The 14,210-nt window shown below is 38.0% G+C and overlaps 1 protein-coding gene across 3 annotated transcripts in view; it reads right to left on the reverse strand.

Moving 5' to 3' along the window:
- The window catches only part of ADGRB3 (adhesion G protein-coupled receptor B3), a 529,081-nt gene that overhangs the window by 314,095 nt on the left and 200,776 nt on the right, over window positions 1-14,210 (reverse strand). For all 3 annotated transcript variants that reach the window (XM_087945171.1, XM_087945164.1, XM_026665231.2), the window contains 2 exons: window positions 2,569-2,670; window positions 1,973-2,079 (listed from right to left, as the gene is read on the reverse strand). In XM_087945171.1, coding sequence (XP_087801297.1) covers window positions 1,973-2,079; window positions 2,569-2,670 — 209 coding nt within the window. The remainder of the gene's footprint in view (window positions 1-1,972; window positions 2,080-2,568; window positions 2,671-14,210) is intronic.

Genomic DNA, 14,210 nt, shown 5'->3' on the forward strand with positions numbered 1-14,210 from the left:
GGAAACCAAGAGAATTGTTAGACAGCATTGGAAAGCCAAATCTATGCCTGACTTTTCATAGATAGCTTATGCACATGTGTCAAACTGATTCTTTATATATACAGCATGGGAGAGGATTTCTGACAAGTTGATAATTGGGATTTCTCGATCAATGACTATTTTTTATATTTTAATGCATTTTTGAATTTTAATGTCATTTTTTAATAATAGTAAGTCAGTATATTATATTTGTATACAATTCTATGAATTTAAACAACGCTTTTAAGATTATTTGGAAAAATTGATACAGGTGGTTCTCATTTAGTGACCACAATTAGGACTCCTAACAGCTAACTCCATTATTAAGCAAAGTGGTTGCTAAGTGAAAACCGCAACTGTGACTATGGTTTTATTTCAGCTTCCTTTCTTTTACAAACCTTTGAAGATGATGAATGTGAGAATTGGTTGCAAAGTTACTGTTGTAAGTGCAAATGGTTGCCTGATGAGGTAGTATTTAAATGAGGATAGTCTCTATTGTATTTTTGTTTTCATCACCTCCCCCCCAAAAGGTATATGAAGAGAGATAATTCACAGCTGAAGATTATTGTATTCCCAATGAGTTGTTAGGTTCAGTATTCTTTCCAGGTCACACTTCCTCTGATTGGGGAAGAAGGGAGGAAGAACATTTCTAACTGGCATGTGCTTAATATGCATTTATACAAAGCTTTGTAATCCCAGTGCAATTTAAATTATATAGAGACAAAAGTACCTTAGGGTAATATTTATGGGGGGATCTTGTGAAAAGAGAAAAAATGGGGAGGAAAGTGCATTCGGAGAACAAAAGGAGAGAAATAGTTAAAAGATTTTTGGACTGGTTGTTTTTGCCCTAATAAGTACTATTCAGATTATTTGTTTTAATCCCAATTGCAAATTTGGGGAGCCACTCAGAGTAAGTTGATTGGAGCAGCCTATAAATTGTGTACCAATAATATTAATATTATTATTATTAACAACAACAACCACAACGATGACGACGACGATGATGATGATGTGCTTGGCTGATACCTAGGATGCTGGCAGCAGCCCGTATCAACCATTAGCACTGTCAATGGTATTTGTGATGCATTTTTGAATGTTCAGTTGACTGAGTTTCATGTTTAGTGAATAAAGTAAATAACAATAATAACACTGAAATAATAATGAAATCATTGCAAGTCTAGACAATATTTAGTATGGAAGGAAATGAACTTCCCTACGTTCAGATTATCTGGAAAAGAAAGAGGATCTTTGATTCACTTCTCAAAAGCAATCTGCGCTTCTATCATTTTTCTTTGGTTACCTCATGCACTAAATTTATGCCACCGTGCTTGTTCTCAGCTGATGTAGAACTGAGAAAAAAATGTATCCAGATTTATGGTGTAAAAGAGCCGAATGAGTTATAAAATGTTCAGTAGCTTCAGGAAATCTAATATATCTCTACAACTCTCTAGGTTCTTCCCAGTAAAACTAACCTGAAACGTTACTGTTGCCCTTCCACGAGGCCTATAGAACGTTATATAAGAGAACGAACGCCAAAGGCTATTGATACTTATGCATTTATGTATTACAGCTTTACATTAACTCTAGGAAAGGAAACAATAAAATCAAATAAATAAAGTAAATAAATAAAATAATAACAATCAAGATGAAAACCTAAAAAGTGGCATGCATATTCCCTTATATAAGAGAAAGAATAGAAAGGCTAGAAACTATGCATTATTTTACAATTACATGAACTCTGAGGAAAGGAAACAATAATAATAAACAGAATAAAATAATAAAATAAAAGATGAAAACAAATGGCATGCATATTCCCCCCCCCCCCACCTCTTGCAATGTTTATTTTTCTTTAGTATCCAATAATCTGACTGAATAGCAAAACAGTTTATCCCCTTAAAGCTGTTGTTTAGCAATGAATAAATAGAGCAAGTACTAAAGCTGGCCTTGCACCTACTGAATGCTGCAAGTGTTTGTACTCATTTGATATGCATCTAGCAAAGCTCGGCTGTTCCCAGAAGGCCACTCCGTGAAGGCTGAGAGAGCAGCGCCTGCTAGTGGTACCTGTAAGTCATAAAGAACAAGGAGAAGGAGGAACAGGGAGATGAGGGGAGGGGGTGGGGGGAAGTGCAATGGAAACACAAGTCAAAATCAACAAAAGAAGTCAATTCAAAAGAATTACGTATCCTTGTTGAGAGCATGCACACAGATATTACATTATAATAGGAAGCATTGGCTTTTCCTTAGGAAAAACAGCTCAGCAATACTGGATCAGTGTAAAATATTGTAATATTATGAATTTTATCAAATTTTATGTGGAGCATGCCATTATTTCCAGCGAATTAGCTTAAGAGTAAATCAGTAATTGCTTACTACAGGAACCACAGGGAGGCTAGGTGGGAAACATACAGATTTTAAAAAGTAACGTATACATTATTTAGGATTGGAAGATATCAGTTTAAAGAATACTGTAACCATTATAAATTATAAAGGGGCAATGCTTTCTGATTTATAATAATACAGATTGGATTTAAAAAAAAACAGTAACCATACCTGTAGCATTAAGAGGGCATCGATTGAATGCCATATCCCCTGCTGGCGTCCTTTTCCAAACCATTGATATCAAATAATCCTCCGGACATATTTCATAAGGTGCTGCAATTTAAAAACACTGAATATGAATTGTGGACTTGGCAGATACACACACAGTGAGAGTAATTAATCAATTGAATAGCTTTTGCCTCCAGGAGTTGTGGGTGCTGGAGGTTTTCAAAAATAGACTGGACAACCATTTGACTGGAATGGTATAAGGCTCCTCCCTCAAGCAGGGGGGGGGGGTTGGACTGGAAGACCTCCGAGGCCCCTTCCAGTCCTATGCGTTTATGTTCTAAGTATAACACCATGTGATACCACTTTGCACCTCGGTAAGTTTCCAGGTAAAATGTACAGGGTTTGCTATCCCTTATAAAGGTTCACATAGATGGGCCTGACTTTGCTGGTCTTCTCTAAATGTCTGGAAACCTGTTTCCCTCCCCCCAATAGGGAATGGGCAAACATATGGGATGAGCAGTCCAAACGGAAAGGAATATAAAATGGTTTGGCTTGTATATTCTGCTCTGTTTCCCCCCCTCCCCTTGTTCTGGGTGTTTATGTATTCTCATAGGAAAGGACATTACTATCATTTCATTACCATGGTCAAATTAGTTTCTGACTCAGCCTTTAAATATATCTATATCTATATCTATATCTATATCTATATCTATATCTATATCTATATCTATATCTATATCTATATCTATATCTACATCTATAATCTACATCTATATCTACCTCCCTCCCTACCTATCCACCTATCCACCTATCCACCTACCCACCTATCCATCCATCCATCCATCCATCCATCCATCCATCCATCCATCCATCCATCCATCCATCCATCCATCCATCCATCCATCCATCCATCCATCTATCTATCTATCTATCTATCTATCTATCTATCTATCTATCTATCTATCTATCTATCTATCTATCTATCTATCTATAACTTTGGTTGCTTTTTGGCTCACTGAGAAATAGGGCCTATTAGAATGACCTGCCCCAGGCAACTTATGGCCCCTGTATGGTTCCAGAGGAAGCTTGGGATTTTCCCTGAGGATATGGTAGACATTCAATTGAAGCTTTGATCACAGCATGGAATGGGCTGCAAATGAAGCCTTAGATTGCATTGCCTCTACCCAGCCTCTCTCTTTGCGCTGATCCTAGTTTTAGTTTTATAAACAGCTCTGGGAAATGAAGCACTGGAAGAGAGGCCTGGAGCATCATTAGAGGAAGAGAAAATTTGACCAAACCTGATCAAAAGCCCATATTTGGGATTATAATGTGACAGTAATAGTGGCAAAATGTCATTTCGCTACCTTTATGCATCCATAGATAGATGTCCAATGACCCTAATCAGGATGACTCGTTCTTTGCTGAGTAGGGAGGAATCACAAGAACATCCACTGGGCTGTTGGAAGAATATTGTAGTGATCTCATAGATAAAATCATTTCGATTTGCTGAGAGTTGGACTCCAACTAGGCAAGTGCAGTTGAGCTCCTTGGTGTATGGTCTTGTGAGTTTCCCTGTGTTGGGCTTTAGTCTGTAGCTCAGGATGAAATGGACAGGTTCCTTCAAACTACGAACTCAGTCACCTGTTTCTTAGAGCCAAACCTTTTTTGGGTATTTAAAGATGTTTAAAGTTTCTCCCAGAAAGTGGGTGGTTTCTTTGACCCAGTGGTGGGATTCAAATAATTTAGCAACCAGTTCTCCGCCCCAATGATTTCTTCCAACAACGAGTTCACCAAACTGCTCAGAAAGTTAACAACCGATTATCCCGAAGTGGTGTGAACTGGCTGAATCCCACCACTGATTTGACCCTCCTTAACAAACCATTGCTGGACTCAATAATCCCGGACTATCGCTGGACTCAATAATTTCTCAATAATGATTAACATAGAGCTTTGTTTAAAAGTATGCTGATTTATTGAAAAACAAGGCAAAAGTCAAGTAGGGACAGCAAGAAGCATTTTGAAGACAGGTTAGAGAGTATGACCAAGAACATTCTCTATATTGGTGCTTTGTGACTAGTTACATCCTGCACTGCAGCCATTTTATGAATGGACAGCCTCCCAACTGAATTGTGAGAGCAGCGATAACATGCTTTCAAAATTACAAATGGAAGACATTCCCCAAAGTACACCTGCTACTATTTTTCTTTAAAAAAGAAAGTTATTCAGGTGCCATGAGACTCTTTCAATACATTTGCTGTATATAGTAATCAATTTGGTATTTTAAATCAGGATTTACATTTGCATCTGTAAATTAAGGTGACCAACTGTCCTCCTTTAGGGAGGACAGTCCTCCTTTGGTAAGTTCTGTCCTCCCTTGAAAAGTATTCTCCTACATGTCCTCCTTTTTGATATTTGAAGACTAATCTGTAAATCTCTGTATTTGATCGATGCCGATCCGATCCGTTGTGTGTGATGTGATGTGTATTTGATATGACGATTCGTCAAGGCTCGGTATAGTGCGGCGAGATGCGATTATGAGACGCATGCGCTCCAAACAGGAGAATTATTTTGAGAGAGTGTGCTGTGTGCAAGAGTGCACTGTATGCAAGAGTGCACCATGTGCAAGAGTGCACCGCACACAAGAGTGTGCCATGTGCAAGAATGCACCGCGCACAAGTGGCTTTGTTTTTTTTCTTTAATTTATTTGTGCCTCCTTCTCATTGTAAAAAAGTTGGTCACCTTATGTAAATACATTGCACAAAGCTGTGCATTTTTTTTTCTGCGACTACAGCTTCACTAATTCAGCATGTGAACATTTTTATGGGACGCTACACTGGTTTTTTTTTGCCCTGAGATGGCAAACACATCTAGTGGAAATGAGAGGTTCTGTGGAAGCAAGAAATGAGCACTTTAACAGATGACAAAATATCCCTGCAGATGTTTCTGTGAAGCTAATGTGAAGTGCATGAAATAGGTTGCTAAAATTACTTCAGTCAAAGCTCTTTCAAATCATGTCAAGAAAGCTGACAGTGCCAGAAGAACAAGAATATATCTTAATGGCAAACATTTAAGAAAGGGAGCTGTTTTCACTTCATCCTAACAGCTAAAAAAGAACTGTTCTGAAGCCTGGGTATTTTTTTTCTGGGATTCGCACACGGTGCTTCTTATCCTGAATGTAGGCTATGAGCCTGACTGCGCATAGTTCATTAAATGTTAAACTTTTTTTTTCAGGTTCAAAGTGCTGGGACAGATCTTTTACAATTCGATCTATTTTTTTTTTTTTTTTTGAAAAACCACATCTTATAATGAATATATGCAGTTATCTATGTGCATAATCAGGCTTCATAAACAGCTTTTTAAAAAACTATCTAAAATAAAGGGATGTAGTGATACATTGCCCAGAGGTAAAAGCCACCAAAGGAATTAAAAAAAAGCTGCTTTATCGCATCCTGCTGCATTTGTTCTTTTAGCTTAATATTAATTTCTCTCATTAGTAGAAAATCCCAGGGTTCCTTGCAGCCTCTCTTCATTCTTAACTAATAATATCAGGGCTCGAATCTGTAAGCTTTAACAAGCAGAATGCTGCTCTAACAGCAAGCTGCACTTGGCTTTGCTTTGAACAGCAGACTGAAAGTGAATTTATACACTTTCTGAAATTTAGCTGGTTAAAGCAGGTGGCTGTTTAAGTCCAATAAAGGAGCAAAACAAACACACAGCAACATCTACCATCACACTAATGTGCCACTGAAAGAAACTTAAAGAGAAACCTGGCTTTAGTCCATATTGTAAAAAAAAAAAAAAGCATTACAGACAAGCCAGTTCTAAATATATCATTTAAAAGTATATTGTTCATTTCATCCAGCTGAGTTCAGTGACAATGAGAATGGAATTCCAGTTATCCTGAAGATTCCACCAAGCATCTATAGTTTGATCTGAGTCTGAGCTTATGAACTTTCAACATAAAGGGTAGTGGGGTGTAGTGATTAAGGTTGTAGAATAAAAAAAGACCCAGTTTTGGGTCAATTCTCTACCAAGGAACCACACTGGGTAGCTTATGGCCAGTCACTTTCTTTCACAAGTTGATTGTTGTAGGAAAGCCTAGAGAAAAGAATATTATAGATATTGCCTTGAGCTTCTGAAAGCAAAGTAAAATATAAATATATACAATAACTAAAATGTATATAATTATGGTTATATCACAATTATTGGTGTTAAAATATGTGTATATTGTATTATCTCTTTCTCTCTTTCTGAAGAGAAATAGACATCAGATGATGTCAAATAGCAGACAAATAACATCAGATGACACTATTTATTTCATAAGAGAATAGAAAGCGTATAGAAAGCTGTCAGTTTTTCTAATCATTGCATAGCATGTTACCCATAAGAAAAAGAAAAGAACGATACACAAAATTACTTGTTTGCAATACTTTAAATGGCTGTGTTAGGCAGATACTATTCCCACATATAAATTCTATAAACCAAACCAACAATGCTTTTGAAGTACAAGGAATTATAATGGAGACAGGCAGAGCAGTCCTGAGTAGCTATGACAGATCTGCTGAACTGGAAAGGGACTAAGAGAACACAGGCTCAAGGCAAAAAGAATGATGTGCTTGCTAAGACTTCATCCAATAACTTTAAACAGGACCTTATCATTCTTGGTTGGCTATACAGGTGGGCTGATGGATGGTGTCCTGTGTGTATCTCTGATTTTCTTGCTACCATTGGGAAGATATGCAGTGTCTCGAATAGACCTTTATGCCTAGAAAGTGATGGTGCAGTGATTAAAATGCAATATTACAGGCTAATTCTGCCACAACCAGGAGTTCAATCCACACTGGCTCAAGGTTGACTCAGCCTTCCATCCATCCCAGGTCAGTAAAATGAGGATCCAGATTATTGGGGGCAATATGCTGACTCTGTAAACTGCTTAGAGAGAGCTGTAAAGCACTGTGAAGCAATATATAAGTTGAAGTGCTATTGCTATTGCTATAAAATGGATGATTCTAGTACTCCCATCCCATTTTCACCTGAAAAGAAATCAGCTAACATCTTAGGAATGTCTGAGAAGCTGCGCTAAAAAAGCCATACTTATTATCAGAGGTCAAAACTTTGGCATACAGTTTTTCCTGTCTACATATTAACCGGGGGTGAGGTAGCAAACTTTACATAAAGTTTTTCGGTGATGTGGTAACTTCTGTCAATAATCCTTTTTTTTTTTTTTTTTTGTATTTTTGCTAGATGGCAAATTGGATATGTCTCTTTCAATGATTTCTTCAAATGGATCACCATAACAGCAGTCTTGGTTCTAAAATATGGCTGCCATTTTATCATCCGCTGGCTATTTGATATACTATCATATTCATATCATATTTATTAATTTTATATTTATTAATGAATAACACATTTACATCTTTGAAATTATTTCAAATGTATAAACTGGTTTGGAGTTATTTAAAAGAAGAAGCTGACTAGAAGAAATAAATGAACAAAATTTGCTTTTAGGCAGAAGTAGCATTTTTATTTTGCCTATTTCCATATTATGCTTGTCCCTAGTTTTGTTTTCATTAGCCATGCTGTGCAATAATGTTAGTCACGTTAGGCATGTTGATTGTGAAGGAAAAAAGAAAATGTCAAAGAAAGAAGGATTTTCCAGCCAGATCTTGCTTCATCCTTGCCTACTGGATGGACAGAAAAATATCTATCCATGAACTCTATACTGGTGATCTCCATTAACAAACATTTCTCCCTGTCCCTCCCTCTCCTTCTCTCCCTTTTATATATATTTTATAAAACAGGTTTATCAATTGCATAAAAGCAACAACATTTTGTATTGCACAGGGGTTTATTTATTTATTTTGTAATCTTTGGCATCCTGGCTTATGTGCTCCCTACTATACTTTGCATGAGTTCTGCAGATGCCATACACTAAATAAATGAATGGCTTATATGTTGTTGTTTGTTGTGAAATATAGGTATAAATCTAACAAATAAACAAGAATGCTTTATGGTTGTCACTAACATACGTCAGCAGTTTTTCTTTTTAGAAAAAAAACCCTTTTCTGTTACTTGAGTTTTCACTCTTAAAATAACTCTTCTTTTTTTTTTCAAAATGAAATCACTGTTCTACTTTTACAAAAGTGAGGATGCACTTTCATCTTTGGTTCAATATCTAAGCCATGGTTGTCCAACATTTTGGCTTGCCTGGGCCACATTGAGAGAAGAGGGGTTTTTCTGAAAAGAAATATGCACTTGGGATGCATATAAATATATATAATATACACTGCTCAACACAAAAATAAGACATCCTAGATCTGAATGAATGAAATATTCTTATTAAATACTTTGTTCATTACATAGTTGAATGTGCTGACAACAAAATCACACAAAAATTATCAATGGAAATCAAAGTTAGCAACCCATGGAGGTCTGGATTTGGAGTTACACTCAAAATTAAAGTTAAAATGAGGCTCAGTAGTGTGTGTGGCCTCCATGTGCCTGTATGACCTCCCTACAACACCTGGGCATGCTCCTGATGAAATGGCGGATGGTCTCCCGAGGGATCTCCTCCCACACCTGGACTAAAGCATCCCCCAACTCCTGGACAGTCTGTTGCATTGGTGGATGGAGCGAGACATGATGTCTCAGATGTGCTCAATTGGATTCAGGTCTGGGGAACGGGTGGGCCAGTCCATAGCATCAATGCCTTCGTCTTGCAGGAACTGCTGACACAGTCCAGCCACATGAGGTCTAGCATTGTCTTGCATTAGGAGGAACCCAGGGCCAACTGTACCAGCATATAGTCTCACAAGGGGTCTGAGGATCTCATCTCGGTACCTAATGGCAGTCAGGCTACCTCTGGTGAGCACATGGAGGGCTGTGCGTTCCCCTAAAGAAATGCCACCCCACACCATTACTGACCCACTGTCAAACTGGTCATGCTGGAGGATGTTGCAGGCAGCAGAACGTTCTCCATGGCGTCTCCAGACCCTGTCACGTCTGTCACATGTGCTCAGTGTGAACCTGCTTTCATCTGTGAAGAGCACAGGGCACCAGTAGTGAATTTGCCAATCTTGGTGTTCTCTGGAAAATGCCAAACGTCCTGCACGATGTTGGGCTGTAAGCACAACCCCCACCTGTGGACGTCGGGCCCTCATACCACTCTCATGGAGTCTGTTTCTGACCGTTTGAGCAGCCACATGCACATTTGTGGCCCACTGGAGGTCATTTTGGCAGTTCTGGCAGTGCTCCTCCTGTCCTTCCTTGCACAAAGGCAGAGGTAGCAGTCCTGATGCTGGGTTGTTGCCCTCCCATGGCCTCCTCCACATCTCCTGATGTACTGGCCTGTCTCCTGGTAGCGCCTCCATGCTCTGGACACTACACTGACAGACACAGCAAACCTTCTTGCCACAGCTCACATTGATGTGCCATTCTGGATGAACTGCACTACCTGAGCCACTTGTGTGGGTTGTAGACTCTGTCTCATGCTACCACTACAGTGAAAACACCACCAGCATTCAAAAGTGACCAAACCATCAGCCAGAAAGCATAGGAACTGAGAAGTGGTCTGTGGTCACCACCTGCAGAACCACTCCTTTATTGGGGATGTCTCGCTAACTGCCTATGCTTTCCACCCGTGGTCTATTCCATTTTCACAACAGCATGTGAAATTGATTGTCAATCAGTTTTGCTACCTAAGTGGTCAGTTTGATCTCACAGAAGTGTGATTGACTTGGAGTTACATTGTGTTGTTTAAGTGTTCCCTTTATTTTTTTGAGCAGTGTAGTTAATGTAAAGTGTATAAATCACACAATACAGTTAAACGTTTACGATTTTGTGGGGCTGCAGTATTAGCTGCCCAGGGCCACGTGCAGCCTGTGGACCATAGGTTGGACACACCTCATTTAAGCATTTTAATCATTAAACAATTATCAGATCACAAACATTTCTGTTTTATTCGTGATAATGGAGTAAGATATCTTGCCCTTTTCTTGAACTAAAGTTGCTTTTAATCAAAATTAGATTAGATCTAAATATTTTTTAAAATCCCCATATGTTATGTTATATTATATTGTATTATATATATTAATTATAATATATACATTTTACTGGGGTGGGTGTAGAGGTAAAAACTTTAGGCTGTTGTTTGTGACTTGTCCTTATTTTTACAGCATTTAGAAAACCTTTTTCCAAGTCTTATTCAGCTTAACCTTACAACAGACAAAGTATACATTTTCAGTTTTTCCCTTTTGCACACAGAAAGAGCTGAAACACGTTGTAACAAACAATTCTGTCAAATTAATTTGAGCAATTGTTTAGCTGGCTCCAGAGCCTAGCAGTCTATTTCTTAAGTCAATGCAAGGACATAGTTCTTCTACAGCTTATATCCTGGGGATACACAGTCACTTCTGTCCCTGACAAATTGTAGAAGGAATTGCCATTTTGCATGCCAAGCATTCATGTTTTCATCAGGGCTTTTATGCCTGAAAGAATCCTCTGAATTGGCACAGTGTAATCTTAGATTATTTTCCTTCAATTATTCTCCTTCACCAGTTATCAAAACAGCAATGATTATATGTTACTAGCCTTATGCGCAAAGCTGATAAGCATGGCAAAATTTCTTGTAAGATCAAACTAATTTAACTATATGATAATTATAAATCGTGACATGCTGGTCACAATTGCCAACAAATGTACATTTCTAAGGCAGATAGATCCTTGATTTATGCTCACTTCAAATGTTGCTGGTCTGTAAGATCATAGGAGATGCTGTTCCAGTAGCATCACACCTGACTGTATAAGAGAAGTGTGCTTCTAATTGAATTTGGAGCTGAAATTAATATATTAGTAAAGAAGCCCTGATAGTCATCTATTATTTTAAATTAGGGGTAATCAGATACTGAAAGGAACTTCCTACCAAAAAAAATGTCAAGAAATAAAACAGGAGAGCCATTGATTAACAGACTGTCTAACCAGTAGGCAGCGACACCTAGCAAACTTGGCTCTTCTTGAAGACAACATATGGAAGTTCAGTCCTGATTAGTGCTTGAATAAGAGATCACACACACAACCCAAAAAGAAAAAAAAAAACTACCCCATAAATACAGTTTTTATAAGTCCTAAAGAAAACCAGGATACCGAACTTCATTAGGGTTGCCAAGAAAATTATAGGGCTTTGTTTCTGTAATTAAAAGTCATACTTGATTTGAGACATTATTTACACATGCCATACTTTCTCAATAATTATATGCAAAATAGCTATGAGCTAAAATGACTATTCAGTCCAGAATTATGCTAGAAACTTATTTTTCCTGATTTTCTTCACATGGGGTGATGCTATCTGGGGATGACAGCAGATATATTTCAGAAGTTCTAGAATGTATCCACTTCTGGAGCAAAGAGAACATTAGGGGAAAAATGAATTTTCAGGAATATGGTTAAACCACAGGAAAAGGAATTCTACTGTTCAGTTGGATTGCCCTTGTCCGTTTCTGAATCATGGGGCAAAAGTAGGAAGAAAAAAATGTTTTATAAAATGGTTTAATTCAGGAAGAAATAAATTCAGAAGTCATTGCATTAATATAAGGTTACTTAAATAAGAATTTGAGGACTTTAGAAGCCTTAGAATAATTTGGCATGGTCACTTCAAAAACTATGTACCCAATACCAAATTCCATGCCAAGGATCTAATGTGCCAAGAAAGAGCAAGGAAGAAGTCAAGACTAAGGAGCAGTACAAACCAAAACTGACACAAATCAACAAACCAAAACTGATACAACTGCCTTTGATATGCCTTTCCACCTATGCTTTCTCATATATAAACACTGTGCCCTCTCCTTTTTCTTCTTTTATTGCTGTAAAACCTTTTCCTTGGTACTCTGTAGCCCCCTCAACAGGGGACAAACTTCAGTAACCACCTACATTCATCTCATCTTTGCTCCAAACATTCATAAATACTTTCCAGTTGCAAGTTTTATGCATGGAGCTCAACAAGCTGTCAGCATTGCAAAGAATCTGCTACAGTCTCCCAGGGCTATGCATCACCAGTGGGAAATATGCCTGGAGCACAGAAGTCAGGGAAGTCTGTCTACAGAAGCCTCTTCTACAGAAGCTTCTTGTTCTTAATCAAGAGTTGCTTGCTCTGACCTTGTCTACCCTTTCCTATTATGTTTCTTGTAGCTTAGCATGAGGGCAAGAATGAACTAGTGTGTTTTCAATGATATAAAGCTGGCTGAAAACCTAGGGCAGAGGGTAGCCTCAGAATGCATCCTCTAAGAACAAAATGAGAATTAAAGTATGAGGGATGGTTTGCAGAAACACTGGGTTCCTGTATATGCAGTACTTCCTGAATTGGACAGATTTCCAAGACCAGAAAGAAAACTGGCTTTAACACACATAAACCAGCAAGGAGACTAAACCTGGGAAAAAACCCCACAAAATCTATGTCTCCTGAAGCTGGCAGACCCCCTCAAAGTAACGTTACTCAAATAATAGTTTTTGATGGAACAATATACCAAAATAATAGACGATAAAACATTTAAGTAATGTTAATAAATAAACTTAAATCCAATAAAAATTAAATCAGATTTAGTTTATGGTTTTGCTCAAGCCATTGGGGGTAGGATATAGGTTCCTTCTTCACTCCAAAAGTGGTTGCTTTTAGGAAAAGGAAACGTGCTCCTGTTCTAAAGCTGCAGGCTTAGGGAGTATTTTTGCTCTCTGTGCAAGTCTTCATTTGCTCTCCACAGAGCATCTTTCAATAAATACAGTTGAATAAACAATGGAAGGGTCTTATCCCATGATAGTCGTTTAGCTTTTCCCCATAGGTGGTGATCCAGACATGATCAAATGCTTGTTTATTTGTTATATTGGTTTAGATAGCCTTATGGTATTAGGGTTTGCTAACATTCTCATCCAAGGTGAGCCATCTCATATTAAGCAACCTCCTATGCATGGGAAGAACCATGGTATGCAGACAAGGATCAGGTGTTAACTACATGGAACGTGAGCTATTGAGGATAGCAGTTCTTCTCTGTCACAGCTGGGTCTTCAATCACAAGAAACCCAATGGAGTGCTTGACTTACCAAACATGTCAAAATTCTCTCTGTTTTGGATGTTGTGCAGTAAAATCACTTATCATCCAAAGGTGCCATTATTTATTACCTAGGCAAGAAAAGGCAATCTAAGGCTTCAACCATATTTTGCAATATGATTTTTATAATTCCCAACCAGTTAGTTAGATATAATATCCTAGAATATCTGAAGGACATCAGATTGCCTTTCTCTGAGTTAGAGATTGATTTGCAAATGGAAGAGCTCCATTCCTAGCCTGAGGGCTGGGAATCACAATGAAGCTGTAGTCACCTACAGTATGTGTACCTGAATTACGGAAAAAGGCTTTCCAGTATTCTTCAGCATGCTTTCTTGTTGCCACCAGCCATGAGCAAGGAGATGGAGTAAAGCGGAAGCAACATAGAAATGGGCAGCTGAGGACGGTAGTTCTTTGATAAAAAAAAAATTCCGGGAAAATTATTTTTTTCCCTCCTTCATTCTTCAGATTCAATTTTATTCTTCTGACAATTTGAAAATACATGAGCCATGGTATATTCCAGCTTTCACTAAGGAGTTCTTGCTGTGTTTT

The sequence above is a fragment of the Notechis scutatus genome, chromosome 1, assembly GCF_049901735.1.
Source record: "Notechis scutatus isolate UNSWTSFEM ecotype Mainland chromosome 1, rNotScu1.2, whole genome shotgun sequence".
Taxonomy (NCBI): domain Eukaryota; kingdom Metazoa; phylum Chordata; class Lepidosauria; order Squamata; family Elapidae; genus Notechis; species Notechis scutatus.